Here is a 19,880-nt window from a genome sequence, read left to right on the forward strand (position 1 = left end):
TTAAATGAATAAAAAAAAAAATAAAGGCAGTGATAATGGGAGCTCGTCAGAAAGGTACAGCGATAATCGTGGGCGATTTAAATCTACATTTTGACTGGGAAAATCAGATGGGCAAAGTTGGCATTGATGAGTTCATTGAATGTTTTCGGGATAGATTCTCAGAATAGCACGTTCTGTAGCCAACCAGCAAATAGGCTACGGTCGACCTGATTGTCTAGTGTCTCTCTTCCCTTTTTCGGAACAAATGACAAACAACCTCAAGCAACATAAAAAAAAACCTCATGGCTAAATAGTTAGCATTTAGCAAGCTTTTTTATCACCTTACTAACAAAGACCTATTGATGCTGGCCTAATATGTTAACTCTGAGCAATTATTTTCAACACGCGATGATTTGTAGATCGGTAATGGTCTCCTATGTTTAAATTGCACTGAGGTAATGCTTGAAGCTGCCAGTATTTACCTCTGTATGGGTCCTGGGACTGGTTTATATCAGGAGATGTAGCTGACTGCACTGGAAGCTGTGGAACTGGCACTTGGTTTGACACGATTGGATGGCTGCCTCGGAGCCCAACGCCTTCTTCACGATGAGCTCCCACCTAAAATTTGAGAAGCAAAACGCACATCATTCAGCAGTTGTTGCCACCAAAAATGTAATTGCTGAATAACATTTCGCCTGAATCACTTACAGAAAATTACAAGCTTCAATAAAAACTTACCTAATATACTGTCAAAGTTAGGCCTTTGAACATAGAAAGATTTCTTCAGATAGTTTGAAAACTTCAGTCGGCAGTTAAAAACTGTTTTGTCCTTATTTACTGTCCTTCTGTGCTAAGGACACCAGATTTCAGTTCTATAGACATCTAACCCCCCCCCCCCCCCCCCCCCCCCCCCAGCTCCCCACCAAATGACCATTCCTCAAAAGTCAGAAAGTTCATTGAACTGTGGAGATTCATAATTCAAGTACCCAATTCATTGTTTTCCAATTAAGGGGCAATTTAGAGTGGCCAATCCACCTACCCTGTACATCTTTGGGTTGTGGGGGCGAAACCCACGCAAACACGGGGAGAATGTGCAAACACCACACGGACAGTGAACCAGAGCCGGAGTCGAACCTGGGACCTCGGCGCCGTGAGGTGGCAGTGATATCCACTGCCCCACTGTGCTGCCTCTAAGAACATTTTTATCTGATGTTCATGTTCATTAAAGTAGGAGAGGAAAGGGTGGATAGCTAGCTCGACCCGATTTCTAGCCCAGAGATACCCGTATTGAGATTCTATTTTTGCATTTTCCAGAGATAATTCAACATCAGTGCTGGCCAGCAAACAAACCTGGATCTTATATGGTTTAGTACCACAATCTTATATGGTTTATTACCACACTACTTAGTACATTTATACATTGAGACACCAATATATATGTAATGAATATTTCACTAATAAAGCATAAAGATCATAGTTTCTACCAAAATGTCAACTACCATTAAAAATAAGTGAGACTTAACAGATTTTGTGATCTTGACTGCAAAAAAGGACCACATGGGGTTGGTTTAGCACAGGTCTAAATCGCTGGCTTTTAAAGCAGAGCAAGGCAGGCCAGCAGCACGGTTCAATTCCTGTACCAGCCTCCCCGAACAGGTGCCGGATTGTGGCGACGAGGGGCTTTTCACAGTAACTTCATTTGAAGCCTACTTGTGACAATAAGCGATTTTCATTTCATTTTCATTTCACATTAGGCTAAATGGCAATGGAAACTAGTTCATGCATGGTACACAGTACAGCTGAATGCCGAACTAGATACAAGTAGTTTGATTCGAGATTTTATACCTGTGTTCACTTGCATTTTATTTTAAAGATCTAATTTGAAATTATTGTACTTGAGCCAAATAATTCCTTTGTTTTTGACATTATACAATCGAATAATTCAATACCAGGGTATGCTATGAAAACGATAGTCACATATTGCAGGCAATACATTTATAATATGTTTTAAAGAATTTCAAAAGTGATGTGTTGTTCCTTTAAGCGATTGAAATGCATTAGTAAGACCATGCAGAAATAAAACAGGAATGCATGAAATACTCAGCATACAGAAACACAAGGGACGGCACGGTGGCACAGTGTTAGCACTGCTGTCTCACAGTGCCCGGGACCTGGGTTCAATTCCTGCCTTTCGTAACTGTGTGGAGTTCTCCCCTGCCTGCATGGGTTTTCTCTGGGTTCTCCGGTTTCCTCCCACAGTCCAAAGTTCTGCAGATTAGGTGGATTGGCCATGCTAAATTGCCCTTATTGTCCAACGGTGTGCAGGTTAGGTGGGGTTATGGGAATAGGCCGGGAGATTGGGCATAGGTAAGGTGCTCTTTCAGAGAGTCGATGCAGACTCGATCGGCCGAATGGCCTCCTTCTGACTGTAACAATTCTAATTCTAAGAGTTAATCTTTCAGCTCTGTGACTGTTCATCAGAAATGCTTTGTCTTACCCCAGATGCTGCCTGGCCTGCTGTGTATGTCTAGCTTTCCTTGTTTATTTTTCAAATTTCCAACAATTACAGTATTTTCCTTTTTTATTGGGGTCAAGCCAGGCAAGGCCTGTTGGGTACCTAGGTAGTTAACTAGTTACAGTCACTGCTATTGCACATCCTCAGATTTAAACAGACTTCATAGCCCACGCCATCGATCAGTTTGATGCCTACTGCCATTTTACAGACTACAATAAATATCATTGTTGACGTATTGGAATACCCAGTTCAGGTCCCACTCACTTAAATAACTTGCTCAAACCAGTTCATCTTTTTATCCTTATTTTGTAAGATGATGTTATTTTAACTACAGCAGCGTATTCAAGAAAAGTCAGTGTTGTTGTAAAGTCTATGTCAGCCTGATATTAAAGTATACTTTATTTAAAATGTTATAATGAAATATCCAACTGAGCTGAGCCATGATACTAATCATTGTGACTGTCATGGTAGTACTATTTATCTGGATAACCTTAGCTCAGCTAATAATTATGTCACTCTTCGATTAATTCTGCTTCAATTGTCACCAGAGCCATACTTTCATCCAAATTGGGTGGAAATTTCCCAGTGCTCAACCCACAGATATTTGTGTTGCCTTGGAGTTACATGCAGTGAGTCACATATCACCTTTTCTATAAAATATCCCTTCAAAAAATATTTTTTCAGAATAGTTTTTGAACTGCCCTTAACAATGCAAATACATTCCAATTTTATCTTTTTAAAAACTCATGGCTTCTCTGATGGTTTAGTTTTACCTCATAATAGAAGTGACAACTAGGAGGGCCATTGAGGCCCTTGTCTATGTTGTTTGCTACTCTTAGCGTAGGTAATGGTAGAAGCACGACTGTTGCCTTCAATGTCTTGGGCTGGATAAGAAATGGAACTACTATTCCTATTTTTAATCACAATTACCGGAAAATGTGCAACTGCAGATGTCGACAGAAAACAACAACAACTTGTATTGACATAATTCCTTTAATGTAATCAAATGTCTCAAGGCGCATCACAGGAACGTTTTGACACAATGTTTGACACCAAGCCACACTGGCACAGATGGCTCAAAGAAAAAAGTTTTAAGGAGTGGCTTAATAGAGGGAAGAGGGGTCGAGAAGTAGAGATGTCTAGGGAAAGAACACACTGGGCCACGTGAAAAAGGAAGGGGAAAATGTTGGATTAGTTTAAAACCACTTTTTAAAAACACAGAAAAGCAAATGACTGCTACTATAAAATTGAGCCATCTTGTAAACAGATTTTGAAAATTGTGACAATTATGAAAATATCTAAACTGTAGTTTTGTTGCTCTGAATAAAAATCAAACAAAGATTGAAGTAACGGTAACAAATAATCAAATAATTAGTTTATGTAGGGTGTTGCAGCTAAAACACAACTTTCTGCGCTGTTTTGACTTCAACAGATATCAAGGAAAGGTTCAGAACCATTTCTTCTGCATTGGGAAAGTATATTACTTATTAGTATTCAGACACCCCTCCTCCTGAAACAAGGAACATTGTGTATAGCAGTGGTTAACTGATCTAATGCCATTTTTGAATGTTGTCCCGTAATCAATATCATCAATTATTAATTATTCAGTCATTCATTCATTTGTAGTTTGTGGGACTTTGCTGTGAACACATTGGCCGCCATATTTCCTCTATAACAATGAAACAGTGATTTTACTTCAAGAAGTAATCTATTGGCTGTTAAGTGCTTTGGGGCATTCTAAGAACATGATGAGGTGTTATATGAGTACAAGATTTTTTTTTAAGGCTCAATTTTTCGTCGGGCAGATCAATTGACAGGAGCAGAAAATCTCACGAGATGTTCAAATCGCATTTTGCACTGATGTAAACGTGTGATGCAATTGTCTCCGCACCCCCCACCCACCCCGCAATGTAACACTGAACATCGGGAACATAATTTCCAAACGTTAGCATATAATTATCAAGCTTCTAGGCCTGAATCATCCCCCCAATCAAACCCCATCAATGTACCGCCCCCATGCCCCAAGGTTTCTGAGCCTATGTCCCGAATGATAGAGTGGAGAAAGTCGCCATTGGTTTTGGCAGCTTCAATGCCACTTTTCCCACCCACTATTGGCCTTTACCAATGTCCAGGAACAGTTTGCCCAATGTTTAAAATAAGACTGGGTTGTTCAAAGATATTTTTCATCAAATGGGTTTTGCATCCTCTCTCAGAATAATCTTAGAAAAGCCAAATTCATGGGAATTTCCAGCTTTCATGTCCAAATTTGTGTTTATAGAACTGACGAGCAACTAGTTTACAAAGTTCTTGAAAAACAGACTCATCCAATTCACTGCCATCTTTAAGTTGAATGGTTCCTGACAGCTTTCTGAGGTGCTTTGGTATAAAGATGCTTATATTTAGATCTTGATCTTGAAGTCTGTTGAAATATATGTTTAATATTATAATTCCAGAGAACTCACTCCATCTGCTATCACTTTGAAGCTGATTTATCTCTCAGCCGAGAATGGGTGAATTCTTAGAGATTTATTTTTTTGCTTTGAAGTCAATTTCTAAAAGAAAGGCAATAGGTGAGATTGATATATCAAAAAAAAGGATGGGCCTGTTGGGTCTAACTGAATTTTTCCATCCCAAATATTCTTATTCCCTTACTAGCCGTACTTAATTCGTCTAAGTGATAATATATTTTGCAGATGGACATATATCCGTGATAAATATAGCACAGTCCCCTTTATATACACAATGCCATACATGAGCAAAATTAGGTTTGAAGAGTATAAAATAATTTTTTCAGGGCACATTCTAATATAGTCTAATCAAAGTTACTTCTTGTGAGCAAATCTCACAGTGGAGTCAACATTGTCAAAATGAGACCTTCAGTTATCATGTAATGTTCATCTTTTTTCTCTAGAGGGTGCAATTACACTTCACCATTCACACAAACACACACACAGCAGAATATATGCTGCACACTCCGTACATCATTTAGTGACAAACAACATGGCAGAACAGTTCAGCCAGGTAAAACGTCAATTCATCTCCCAGGGTGCCTCTACGGAGGCTACTGATTCACTTCCATCTGTCTTCTATCATGTCCATGAACATAACTGACAATTATCTTAATGCCCATATGCTTAATTGTGGGCTTCACAATTCCCTTGCTACTTACCAACAATCCTGAAGGAATTCAGAACTGGCATCAGATTTTCATTTTAGGGAAAAAAAATCCTTGCCTGCCATTTTTTTGTAATGCCAGCTAAGCTTTTGACAGCAGCAGCCGCGGCTCCACGTGATCTGGGCCCCCGCTCGATGCAAATACCACAAAATGTCGAACAGCTTTACTAAAAGGCTTGCTGCACGTTGGAAACAATTTTATTAGTTTTCCCTGAATCATTTGCTTCTGAGGTTCAGATCCATCTCATTGTCACTCCACTGATGTGGGCGCAATAAATTCAAACCCACTGTGGACTTGAGTTTACGAACACACAGATAGGTGGTTGAATTTTATAAAAACAAAACTCGCATGGGAATAGAATCCCTTTGCTTACATATTTTCCTTTCATATGAGACTAATGCAAAGTATCGCTTGCGGAAGAATAAAAGGTGAGATTGATCAGAATAGAATTTTGATACTCTTCAAAGTGCAAAACAGTGAATTTCTGGAAGAAAAATCGCATTTAGTAAAGCAACAAGAGCCTAAATATTAAGCCATCTTTTGTTTTCAGATACCATGGATTGAAACACTGAGCTTTTATTAACATCTCTTCATTTCGACAAGGTTACCCTTGTTGACTTTAGTTCATAGGACTTATCATGTCGGCGCCCGGTGACTAAAGGAATGCATTCAAGGAAAGCAAGAAGGCTATTTGTATGGCACGATTCACAACCACTGGACGTTCCAAAGCATTTTACAGCCAATGCAGTACTTTAGAAGTGTAGTTACTGCTGCAACACAGGAAACATGGCAGGCAAATTGCACAAAGCTAGCTCCACAAACCACAATGTGATAATGACCAGATAATCTGTTTTATGCGATATTGACTGAGTGATCAATATTGGCTTCGGGAATTTAAATTAAAATTCATTTTACTGGATGTGGGCGTCACTGGCTGGGCCAGTATTTATTACCCATCCCTAACTACTTACCATTTCAGCGGGAAATTGAGTGTCAACCACAGTGCTGTGAGTCTGGAGTGACATGTAGGCCAGACCAGGTGAGGATGGCAGATTTCTTTGCCTAAAGGACATTAGTGAACTGGATGGGATATTGCAACAATCAGCAATGGTTTAATACTTGTTATTAGACTTTTTTTTATTGAATTCAAATTTCGCCATCTGCCATGACTGGATTCGACCCCGGGACCCCAGACCTTGCCCTGGGATCTCTGGATTATTAATCCAGTGACAACACCAATTCGCCACTGCTTCCCCCATAACTCCCTTGCTTTCATTCAAAATAGTGCTGCGGTTTCTTTTATGCACTCCCTCAGTACTGCACTGGAATAGTCTTTTTATTTATATATTGGATGTGGGTGTTGCTGGCAGGGCCAATGTTTATTGCCCAATCTTAATTATCCTTGAGAAGGTGGTGGTGTGTTGTCTTCTTGAAATGCTGTAGTCCATGTGATGTTGGTACACCCAGTGATCAACATTTATTACTTATCCCCAGTTCCCCTGTGAAGCTGGTAGTCGGACTTTTTCTTGAACTGCTACAACCTATGTGGGGAAGGGCCATGATGGTGCAGGCGATGGATATTTAGGCGTGTGCATTCTGTTTGTTTTTGAGTTATCTGTTTGTGCACCCGTACCTCTCATGACATACCTGACTTAAGTCTTGTCAATGGTGAAAAGGCTTCAGCAAGTCAGAAAGTGAGTCAACAGAAACCGAATTCCCAGCGCCTGGTATGGCAACTGCATGGCCCAAGACCATAAGAAACTACAGAGAGTCATGAACACATCCTAGTCCATCACGCGAACCCGCCTCTATCCACTGACTCTGTCTACATCTCCCACTGCCTTGGGAAAGCGGGCATCATAATCAAAGCGTCACCCTACTGGGGTATTCATTCTTCCAACTTCTTCCATCAGACTGGAGATACTAAAGTCTGCGAAACATATTCAAAAACAGTTTCTTCCCCACTGTTACCAGACTCTTGAATGACCCTCTTATGGACTGATCTGATCTCTTCAAACATCTCTACTGTACGCTTCACCCGATGCCTGTGTCTATGAAGAAATCCATAGCCCTGCGCCGATGGGGGTCTTGGTCCTCACCCAGGTTCCTTCCTCCTTATCTGTGGGTTGCCCCTTGCCATCCTATCGATATCCTCCTTATCCCAGGAGATTTGGTATTCCTCCATCTCCTCGTGGTCCAGCTGCTCACCCCGCTGCAGTGCAAGATTGTGCAGAGGGCAGCAGACTACTCTTGGACACCCTCTGGGGGTTGTATTGGAGGGCCGCCCCAATAGGTCCAGGCACCGGAACCACATCTTGAGCAGTCCAAATGTTTGCTTGACCAGCATTGACGCATAAGCCTCACTACAGCAAGTCTCAGAGGGTGTTTGTAGCCTCCACACTGGCATCATCAGCCATACACTAAGTAGGTACCCTTGTCATCAAGGAGCCATTCCTCCAATCGCTGCTCTCCCTCAAAAACGTCTCGGATCTCCGACTGCCCAAAGATATCATGGGTGCTGTCCAGTGAATGGGGACACACCCGCATGATGAGAACCGCATGGTCACAGATGATCTAGACACTGAGGGTATAGTACCCATTGCGGTTCACAGATGGCGCCCCTTGCCACCATGGGAAGCGCAGAGACATGTGGGTGTAGTCAATGACACCCTGCACCTGGGAATGTCTACTATGCGGGTGAAGCCCATGACCCTGGCATCCTAGCTCCCGGTCCAAGATGATGTACATGTAGGCCTTGCAAATAGCGCATATGTGATCTCCCTTATGCATTTGTGTGCGGCTGACTGGGACATGCCGCACAGATCACGCATGTAGCCCTGAAAGGAGCTCCTGGCATAGAGGTTCACAGCAACAATGATTTTCAACACCTCAGGCAATGGGTGACCTCCCAGCTTTGGGGTGTCAACTCTTGCATCACCTGGCACAGGTGGTTAACCGTCCTCCATTCAATGCTTGGGGGCTAAGCTTCCAATACCTTGGGGGATTTTTCAACTCATCCTGGCCTGCCACTGGATGATTGTATTGAATTCAAATGTAACCATCTACCATTGTGGTATTTGATCCCGTGACCCCAGAGATTTTCTCTTGGGTTTTAGTTTACCAGCTCAGTGACCTATGCCACTAGGCCAATGGAGGAACTGAACCAGGGGCTAGACTCCCAACTATTTTGATTTTTCAACTATTTTGATTTAGGCTTCCAAAGGATTGACAACTGGGTGTCAATCAGTGGCACACTCATGCACTGCAATGCTGACTAAATTGGCACAATTGACTCATCAATGCAGGGTCAGGGAGCGATTAGGCAACTGTCTTCTCCTTGTGACGGGTGAGGCACACCTGATGCTTGTGAAGGCTGCAACTTGAAGTCAATTTAATCCTTCGAGGGCACACTCATTCTGCCAGCTCTCATGGGTTGCAGATTAAACAAGCCTTCCAACTTGAAGAGCCACCCACCATACACTTATCCCCGACAACCTGGCCTCTATAACCAATGGCCTTAAACTTGTACATAGCACATGCCCTCTGGTTTCAAAGTGCAGCCTCGGTGTGCGGGTTCATTCTGAATCCACTCGTCCACCCCACTGTGTGACGTTTCTCAGCCCTCATGAGGCTGGGATCCAGCCCCTGTCAGGGTCCCTCACTCTGCCCATGTAGCCTGGCATCTCATGGGACCCCATCCAAGAACTGTCTCTGCTATTCTTAATCTGGCTAACCATTGATCAAAGGGTACTTGTCCTCTGACTTTTTCTCCTTCCCTCTGTGCACTGCTTGGCGGCAGATGTGAAATCAAGTACTTAACATTTGTAGAATTACCGGTACGAATTGTGGTTTAATGTGTTTGTAGTAACTCATCATTGAGCACCATGCAAGTAACCCTTCTCCGACCCACTTTGCTAAGTTATTTTCACTTCCTGTTTAGGTCTCTGTGTTACTTGCAGATGCAAATAGTGGCTAGGGACTTATTATAAGACATCAGTCAATGTCATTTGTGAACTAGTTAGTGTACAAGAGTATCACAAGTTGATTTGCCCCTTAAACTTTCTGTGTAACACCTGCGCCTTTGTTTAGTGCCAATTCTAGATCAGTCTCACTGGGACCAGGCCTCACCTTGTGGAAAATTTTTTGAGGGCGGGAGAGGAGAGGAGACAAAGACTGTGAACCTCTACCTTTAATAGGAAGATGATAGCAACACCTTGAACTACACATATGCATTGGGTATTAATTCCCTTAGGTAACAATGAATTTAAAATAATAACTTGAAAATAATTAACATCTTATTCCCAGAACTGTGAGCTAAATGTTATTGTGGATAAGCATATGCCTAATAAAAGCCTTTTGAGGTCCTGTCACATTAAGGAAAGTAAACGTATTCCTGATATTACTTATAATTTGCCGTCTACTTTCATTCATTGAAGCTCGGGTGCAGCCAACTATTTTCTGGACAGTTGCAATGGATAATTACAGCTCGCTAGACTAAGGCAAACATCAGATTCTGCTCGGCTTTACTGCACTCAGACCGCACACTGAATTACAGGAGCACAAAACTAGTGGCTCACTGTTTTGGCCAGGACATAAATGGTCCTTCCCTTCAACTGGGTCGTGTATTTATAATGGACCATCTGACTGGGTCAGTAAGCTTTGTGAGTGGTGATATGAGGGTGTGGGTGGTGCTAGTGAGGGGCAGGGAAAAGGGATAACTCAAGGCCAAGTTACTTTGGTACAACAAAGCATTCCATGGGATCCTTGCTTTTTTTTACATGGTCGCCCAATCTTTTCAGAGCTGCAGTTGCTGGTGGGTGTGCCAGCGTGATGTCGGCAAAGTGTCTGAAAATATGGTGGGAAAAGCTGACACTGCAGCCGACGGGTTACTCGCCGATTTTCCCACCCGAGTTCACACTTTTCCAAGAAATGGCAAAATATTTCCGCCATTGTTTCCAAATCGGCTTCCGCCACCCTTTCATGTCGGACATTCCAGATCATAACAAATCATTGTGTGAAGTGGTTTTTCCTCCGCTCTCTTCTGGCTTTTTTTTGCTAATTACCATTAATCTGTGTCCTTTGGTTACTGACTCTTCCAGCAGTGGAAACACTTAATTTTGAACACCTCGATTAAACCATCCCTTAACCTGCTCTGCTTCAAGGAGAACAATCCAGCTTCTCTAGTTTCCCCAGTAGCACTTTGCCTAGATGTCGTACCAGAATTTCAATTCTATTTGTTATCAAGATTTGGGTTAACGTTGCAACATCATACTCCTGTTAAAACACCAAAATATAAGGGTCCTATTAAAGTGGAAATGAATCAAACCAACAGTTTGATAAATGATTTAGAGGTTAAGGCCAGTAGTTGAAAATGCTTTATTAACTTAGCTAATGAAGCGAACTGCACCGGGCTAGAGTGACATTATCTTGAGTTATACAGGTCTGCTACATGAGCGGAAAGAAAGCCGATTAGTTACCAAAGGAAGAAACAATTGCTGTCGGTTTTTCACAGAAATTTTGGCTAAGAGCAAGTGAGTTAAATATTAATACTTGGTTTTATGGATTGCAACTTTAATCCTACAAACCTTGTGGAGCTTCCAATCTTAGCTGTATCACTGTCGGGAGGTCAGGATAAAAGGCAGATATTTCAAGCCGTACAGAGTGGCAAGAGCAGTTCTGAGTCATACCTTCGCATTGTCTAATAGACAGCGAGGAACGGCATTGGGGCAGGTCACTAACACTGAGGGGCTGCAGGTGATGATAGCTCAGGCAGGAAAAGAAAAAGCTGAAGGGGCTTACAATCCTATAAGGGCGTGCGTGAGCAAAGACCGAATGTTGGTTGTGACGCCATCCTGCACATTTTGACATTTTTCATATTGACCACATCTGAGACAGCAGTCAGAAGTTTAAAAAAACCGAACACGCCTAAAGAAAAACAGACTGAGGAGAAACAAAAAAAATCAATTTTAGCGATACATGTTAGCATTTAATTTGCAAGTGAAAGAGGTCACTGTTTTGACTAGAACTCTGAATACAGCAGGGCATTTTATTATCTTGAGGCAGAGAACACTTAAACGTACTACATTGTCATGTGAGGCTATTCCAATGCAGACGTTAACCCACTTCTCCCTGTTCATCAGACTTAGAAGTTATTTTAATAGATTCCCATGCTCAATAAGATTACCATCTTACAACTGCACTTATCCTTTTCGTTTCATACTGACTTCCTCGTTAATTTCACAAAGTTCTGAAACCAACCAACCAAGCAATTTCCTTGACAGCCCATCTAAAGAATCCGTCCAAGGAGATTGCTGCTTGATTGATTATGAACTCATCAACCTGACAAGAATGTCTGGCTGAAATGGGATATCACAGCTCAGATATCCATTTTTTCCCAGGGCAAAACTAAATTGATTTTTTTTCTCTAAGTATTTTATCCATTCTATCTCCTTTCCTAATTCTTGCTATTCTCTTCAGTCAAAAGGCCAGACCGGTCCTGTACACATTAATCTCCTTAAGAAATCATCAATGTAATACCCCGTAAGCACTTCAACTAAATAGAGATGGACTAAGCTTTTGCCCAGAGGGCCTAGATGTCACTGAGTAAATTCACTTACACTCTTCCACCTCAAGCGGAGCCTGAGTAGGAATTTACATCACAGTAGAAATTATCAAGGGTAAGAAGAAAAATCATGCATGCTGGCAATCTGCAATAAAAGCAGAAAATACTGAAAATGTACAGGTCAATCAGCGTCTGAATGATTCAGACTAATGGTTCATGTGGGATATTTTAATGCAAACTGGTCTGAATAAAATGTCTGCGCTAACAACTAATTATCTCCATTTATCGTCATAAGCTTTATAATTTAACTCTTGCTTAATAACCAGTGCAAGGGCAAGAAAACAAATACAGCTCACAAAACATAAAATTTCCCATTAAGAAGAATAATCAGGATTCAGAAGCACCCTCTTACAATTTTCATTAACAGCCTGTATCACCCTCATCCCCTCACATATTTTCCATTAAATACCAATCACGTTTTAAGTTGTAACTAAATATTTTTTTATCATCTAGTCTTTGTGAGTTTGTTTTTTGTTCACTACTTCACTCTCATTTGCTGGCCGTAGCTTCACATGACCCACATATGTAAAATACGAATTAGGGGCAAAAGTAGGCCACTCGGCCCCTTGAGCCTGCTCCGCCATTGAATTAGATCATGGCTGATCTGACTATAACCTCAACCCCACTTACAACCTTTCTATAGTACCTTGTTTTGTAAATTGGCTTTTATTACTCTTCTATATTACCAATCCTTACTCTCTGCTGGCTATGTATAAAATTGCATCCATGCTCTTACAAAAACAGCTTGCAGTGCAGGGCAAGTGCTCATGTTCCACACTTGGTCGAACCACTCTTAATTTGTAAACATAAATTGTAATTTTACATTTTTACCTGCAAACAATTGCTAAAGGCACTAGCTATTGTGGGACTAAGCTGCGCAGACCAGTTCCACTCCTTTGTCTGTATTACATTGGCTGGTCTCAGTTTGTAAGAAACATACGAGTTAGGAACAGGAGTAGGCCACTCGGCCCCTGGAGCCTGCTCTGCTATTCAATAAGATCATGGATCTGACTGTAACTTCTCGCCTACCCTTGATAATCTTTCATCCCCTTGTTTATCAATAATCTGTCTCCCTCTCTCCTGAAAACATTCAAAGACTCCACTTCCACTGCCTTTTGAGGAAGGGAGTTCCGAAGACTCACAACGCTCTGAGAGAAAAAAAATCCTCATCTTTTGTTTTAAATGGGTGACCGCTTATTTTTAAACAGCGACTCCTAATTCTAGGTTCTTCCACAAGAGGAAACATCCTCTCCACATCCATCCTGTCAAGACCCCTCAGGATCTAACATGTTTCAATCAAGTTTCCTCTTACTCTTCTAAACTCCAAAGGCTACAAGCCTAGCCTGGTTAACCTTTCCTCGGAAGACAACCTGCCCATTCCTGATATTAGTCCTGATGTGGAGATATTGGCATTGGACTGGGGTGGGCACAGTCAGACGTCTTACAACACCAGGTTAAAACATAAGATTTTTTTTGAATCACTAGCTTCCGGAGCGCAGCTCCTTCATCAGGTGAGTGATATTGGTCCGGTAAACCTTCTCTGAACTGTTCTAATGCATTTGCATCCTTCCTTAAATAAGGAGGCTAATACTGTACACAGTTCTCCAAATGTGGTCTCACCAATGCCCTGTATAACTGAAGCAAAACCTCCCGACTTTGACATTCAATTCCCCTTGAGAAATTATAACGTTCTATTAGCTTTCCTAATTACTTGCTGTATCTGCACACCAACCTTTTTGCAATCCCTCACCATTCAGGTAATACGCTTCTTTTTTATTCTTCCTGCCAAAATGGACAATTTCACATTTTCCTACATTATACTCCATTTGCTGGATCTTTTCCCAAGCTTAAGCTTTCCCTTTGTAGCCTCCATATTTCCTCTTCACAACTTACTTCCCTACCTATCTTTGTATCATCAGCAAGGATTCTCACTCCTGCTTGTTATTCAGTGATTCCTGCATTGTGTGCATGTGTGGAGAGGGTGGTATTTGGCTGTGATGTTGCCCACAATCGAATCAAATTTCACTGTCCAGCTTCATAGATAAAGACACTTTGATGAGTTACTGCAAGGCAGCCAATGGAACTTACACTTGAGCATGAGTCAACATTTCAGCAGGGGGGAAAAATGGCAGAATAAAACCATTTCTGAATGATTTGATGCAATTATTTTCACTAACGCTTTGTGAATTATGTTGTGCAGCTGAACACGAGAATGACCTGGCAGCTATATGTAAATAAATAATAAATAAATAATCTTTATTGTCACAAGAAGGCTAACATTAACACTGTAATGAAGTTACTGTGAAAAGCCCCTAGTCACCACATTCCAGCACCTGTTCGGGTACACAGAGGGAAACTTCAGAATTCTCAGCTGCTACGGGAATTGAACCCACGCTGCTGGCCTTATTCTGCATCACAAAAAAGCTGTCTAGCCCACTGAGCTAAACCAGCCCTAATAAAGAGCTTTTGAAAATGTCTCCAGACGCTGAGAGGTGAGGCGATTTTTTTTTCACTGAACTGATTTAGTATAGGTATTTCAAGCACATTGTTGTATAGGTCTGCAGGGTAATGCCATGTATGAGTTCAGCAGTAATTAAATAAACTGTGTAAATCGAGTATCAGGTGGTGTCTAACATCAACATGTGACCCAACACGCCATGCAAATGAACTGCTTGCCTAATTTACACGCTGCCCGGTTTTCCTTTCCTGCTTTTTCTGACAATGACCAATTTCACTTCCCAATGTTTCTCTAGAATGTACTGTACTTTTTTCCTCTTCCAAATCTTTCCTCTCCTCTCTTGAGAGCACTGACTCATGTTAGGACACAGTTACCTACGCATATGTTCCTCTCAACTATCCCAATCCAGCGGACTTTCTTTATCTGTGGATTAGACAGAGCATCAGCAAGTTACATGAGGGAAGTATCACAGCCTAAACCGTATCCTGCCCTCTGCTCACACCAATGCTGATCAAGGGCACTGAACCCTGGCTGATTTTCCCTCACTAATCCAGAATCACTGAGACCATCTATGGTGACGCGGCCATTCTCAGCTATATTGGCACACATCAAGCCTACCATTATTTTGAAAACAACTTTATCCTGGGACATAATAAACATACTGATATTTGTTACTTATCATGTGCAATTCTTTCTCTAATTCTTTCCTTGTTCTCCAAGGCGTCCTAGGAAAATTAAATAAATTTCAGGAAAATTGTAAAGTCGATGAGTCAGCTACATAAATTTAGCATTTTGATTTTGGGGATCAAGTCCATAGAATCCCTACATTGCAGGAGACCATTCAGCCCATCGAGTCTGCTCAACCCTAACAAAGAGCACCCTACCTAGACCCACTCCCCTGCCCTATCCCAGTAGCCACACCTAACCTGGACACAAAGGGGTCATTTTTAAACACGGCCAATCCACCTAACCCGCACATCTTTGGACTGTGGGAGGAAACTGGAGCATCCGGAGGAAAACCACACAAACTCGAGGAGAAAGTGCAAACTCCAACAGTCACCAAAAGCCGGAATTGAATCCGGGTCCCTAATGCTATTAGGCGGCAGTGCTAACCAGTGTGCCGTTCAATTTTGATGCTGGATCTTGGTGCTTAGTGGAATAGATTTGTCAGACAATCTAGCAATTTATTTTTTGATACTCTTCTGATTTGAACACTTCTCCATTCAGGTGTCTGTAATTTTTCTCCAAAACACTCATCAACTTGATCATCATGACAGTACACTCCCAACTTATCCTCCAATCAGCCAGGGTCAGTGCCACTGATCAGCATGGGTGCGAGCAGAGGGCAGGTGAAGGTTAGGCTGTGATGCATGTATTTTGCTGATTCTCTGTCTAATCTCCTTGGACTGCACACTCAAAAATAATTGCCAGCAAAGGCAAACAACAAAAGTAGTTGCTTGATTCACTTGGTGAGACTCCAATCTTTTGAGTAACTACCCAGAGAGAGAGAAAGAGGTAGAGATGTAAAGACTATGACAGTCCATATCAATATTTTAACATTAACCTGAGGTCTGAAGTAGCACCAACTAATGCTACATCCACTCATAGCTTGTTACACCTCTCATCGCAAACCTTAAACACAAGAAAGAAACAGCAAGTGACAGCTTGGTAGTGTCACAAGTCACTCTTATATGGATGGACTTGATTCTCTCTCCTTTATTCCGCCAGCAATGGGCTCATGGTGAAGTGAAGGCTTGTGAGCCCCACCTGTCCTCCACCATCATGTCCAAGTAGTGAGTCTTCATGCACAACTCGTGACAGTGGGTTGAAACAAAGGGTCACTGGCTACTGACCAGTATTGGGACCATGGCTAATTATTAACTTCCCTAGCCATTGCACCTGGACGAACCATAACACTGCTATTGTCAACCAGGCTGTACTCAAATAACTTGGTACAAATGAATGATTGATAGCCGAAATTTTCTTAATTTCACTGAGTACCAAACCATGATTAGCATTTATTCTCTGTCGCCTTTTTGGGGGGGCGTTGGCACACCTAGAGCTCAGTGTGCACTATTAATAATCAAAAATGCAATCAGCAAGTCGTTTGCCTTTAATTCAGCGTCACTGGAGTTGTGTTACTGGAGTTGATAGTCAACAGGCTGTGTGCCTGCAGACTACCATTGTGGAGGATGGTTAAACATAAAAAGAGCATTCAGTTGGCTATCATATCACTGCTTCACTCTAATTCTGAGCAATTAAAGTAAACAATGTCCTAACATACTGAAAAATGATAAACTATGTCACCAATTGCCATGGTGCTGGCAGCTATGATTTCCATTTTCACATTAATATGTTCAGCGTTCTAGGACAAAAACTGCCTCTGGTGGCATGATCATTCCTAATTGCTAATAAAAACAGCACATTTAATGCCTTATTAAGAGGAAATTTGATGAATGTCAGCTCATTGGTTATTCAAAGATTCCTGTTAAGGATGCTTTATACTTATTGTTGGCTAACATATGTTCAATTTAATATCTATGATTAAAAATAAAGGCAAAAAATACATTTTAATCTATCTTAGCAATTTCATAATGCATTAGGTGTTTGTAAAATACATTAAAGAGATTTTTATTCCATTAGTTGGGATGAATTTGAACCGAAGTCCCAGAGGTGAAAAACAATACACAAACCTGCTGTGCCACTGAATTTACTAATCAATATTATTTTTAAGCAGGCTGCCAAAAGAAAAGTGAAAAGCCCCAGCAGCACCCCAACAAATAGGTATTTCAAGATTGCATCAGTCAACATTAATGCAAGCATGAATGCCCGACTGTGACAATGCTCGTTGGCAAACATTCTTTTAAATGAAAACTATTGTTTCCATTTTTGTAATTGTTAGTGCTTATCTCCCAGCTTCTAACAAACACTCCCACCTTCCTTACATCTGTCCTTTGCCTTTATTCATCCTCTTTCTTGCGGTTTTACGTTGCGATCGGAGAGTTGAGAACTTAGTGATTTTATTCCACTGCTTAGGTGAAGAATCCTCTGGTTAATTCAATCAAATACAACAAAATAAAAGGGTATGAATGACGAATTCTGGAAATTTTGGATGCGTTACACTGCTTTTGGGGGTGCCTGTTGGCTGTAGATGTACAAAAAGTCCATCTGTGACATGCAGAGGTTTAGTGTGAGCCATGCCAGTGCCATACTAGTGAGGGTGTTTGCACACACACAGTGGACATCAATTGAATCATTGTCAGCAAATCTTGATATCAATGCTGTCTGGAAGTCAGTACTGCCACTGTGGAGCTCCACTCAGCGCCATCTCTAAACTTTGCATGGCTGAAAGGAAGGACTCCTCACTAGCACTATCTAATGGGATCATCAACTATTCACAGGTTAGTTGCTGATTGATTTCTACTGGCTATTGCTGCAATTGTACAAGTGTTTGCGGCTTTCCATGGTTATTTTTATAGAGTGGTGTGGCAAGTGCAGGTTCCACTGTCTCAGCCCCATCATTGACAAGAGTTTCAGCAATTGCTGCTCCAAAGATGGTGAGAATGGTCCCCTCCAATGGTGGGATGAGGGGTAAGGTGATGCAGCCATGCCTGTCCACAACTGTTTAATACCTACAGTCTCTGGTTGTGTATCATCTTGTTCTGTATGACCTATAAAAGAAAAGAAAGTGTGTCAGTAAGTACGGTGCTACTGTCTGGGTGATGTGGTTGCAGGGTTGAATAGCTGGCAGTGGGTCCAAGCTGTGAAATGTGGATGTGAGGCTTGCAGTGGTGCTAAGTGTGTGAGAGTGCAGTGAAGCTATGACTGTTAGCTGTGAGGCCTCAAAATTTGTGGTAGATGAGTGATGATGGTGTGGTGCATTGAACAGTGCCTGTTAGTGGGTTATAACATTTGAAGATGCATTCACTAACGTTGACCATTTGGGTGAGGTAATTGAGCTTCTTGTGGTACTGTCTTCCAAATCCTCAACGCTGGACTCTGGCATTGACTGTCAGGGTTACGTGGTTCTATTGCCTTCTGAGAGTTTGCATGGAGGATCTTGGTATTCGGCGGACAGGGCACGTCTCCCGCTTCTGCACCTTCTCAACCAAGGCCTCCAGTGCAGCATTAGAGCAAACTGGGACCCACTCTCTCCCATGCTACACTGTTCTTGTGCCTTTCCCAGGTCAGATTCAGAATGACTAATCCACCTGCTCAAATCACCAATGCAACTCCTCTTCAAGAGGTTCAGGATGCCTTTAACTGGTGCTGGCGTCTCACAACTTTGGACTCTCAGCTGAAGGCAAGTAGCAATTTAACAGGGTGATTAGCACTGGCTGCAGTCATGCAAATTAGCAGGCATCAAGAACATGGAATGCTATCCGCATCGGAAACAACTGGTACGATTTAATTCAACAACCTGATACCACATTAGCCCCCCTGGTCTCTGCTATTCAGAGGCTGTGACACTGGGTGTTAAGATTCTCTCATTCCTTTGTTACTGACATCTTTCAATCTTTTTCCTTTCGTTTTTATTAACTTTTGGATATCTGTTGCTCACCTTCATTTGGGGTAGGGGTATCAGTTCCTCTCAACCAATGTTCCCTCTAATTATCTTTTGGCTTGCACAAGAGCTTTGCTTAAATGTGTGGTCCCTTTAATGTTTTTCCACATGGGAAGCTTAAAATGGCTGACTTGTGCGTGCAAACCTTCATTTTGCTGTGTGGTTACACAGCCTAGAGAATACATTACTCTGAGTTCCAGGGAGCCGAACATCTCTTCAACAACCATGGCCAAGGCTCAGACACAGGAATTAGAGGGCAAGCAGATCGAGACCCCAGAATAGAGGAGACGCAAGTCTGAGCTTGTGTTTTATATTGCCTACTGTGCTGAGCTGCAAGAGGGAGTAAGTAGGAAAGTGGGTGAAGATAGAAGCCACCATAATCCATCCACCACTGGCATGATAGCCAATGTAGGGAGGGTGAGTAAACAACGTAGGCAGTGCAGTCTCATACATGTATCAAGAAAATATCCAGCTTTTAATGTTACATGCAAGGCATGTGGCTCTGAGGACATTGGAAGCACCAATGCAGATTGAAAAGGCCAATACAAATGGTTCAACATCACAGGA

At 41.8% G+C, this 19,880-nt stretch overlaps 1 protein-coding gene across 23 annotated transcripts in view; it reads right to left on the bottom strand.

Annotated features, from left to right (window-relative positions):
• Nucleotides 1-19,880, bottom strand: part of LOC119962658 (transcription factor 4-like) — a 679,430-nt gene that overhangs the window by 32,533 nt on the left and 627,017 nt on the right. For all 23 annotated transcript variants that reach the window (XM_038790553.1, XM_038790536.1, XM_038790535.1 and 20 more), the window contains one exon: nt 462-597. In XM_038790553.1, the coding sequence (XP_038646481.1) occupies nt 462-597 (136 nt within the window). The remainder of the gene's footprint in view (nt 1-461; nt 598-19,880) is intronic.

This window comes from Scyliorhinus canicula, chromosome 3, assembly GCF_902713615.1.
Source record: "Scyliorhinus canicula chromosome 3, sScyCan1.1, whole genome shotgun sequence".
NCBI lineage: Eukaryota > Metazoa > Chordata > Chondrichthyes > Carcharhiniformes > Scyliorhinidae > Scyliorhinus > Scyliorhinus canicula.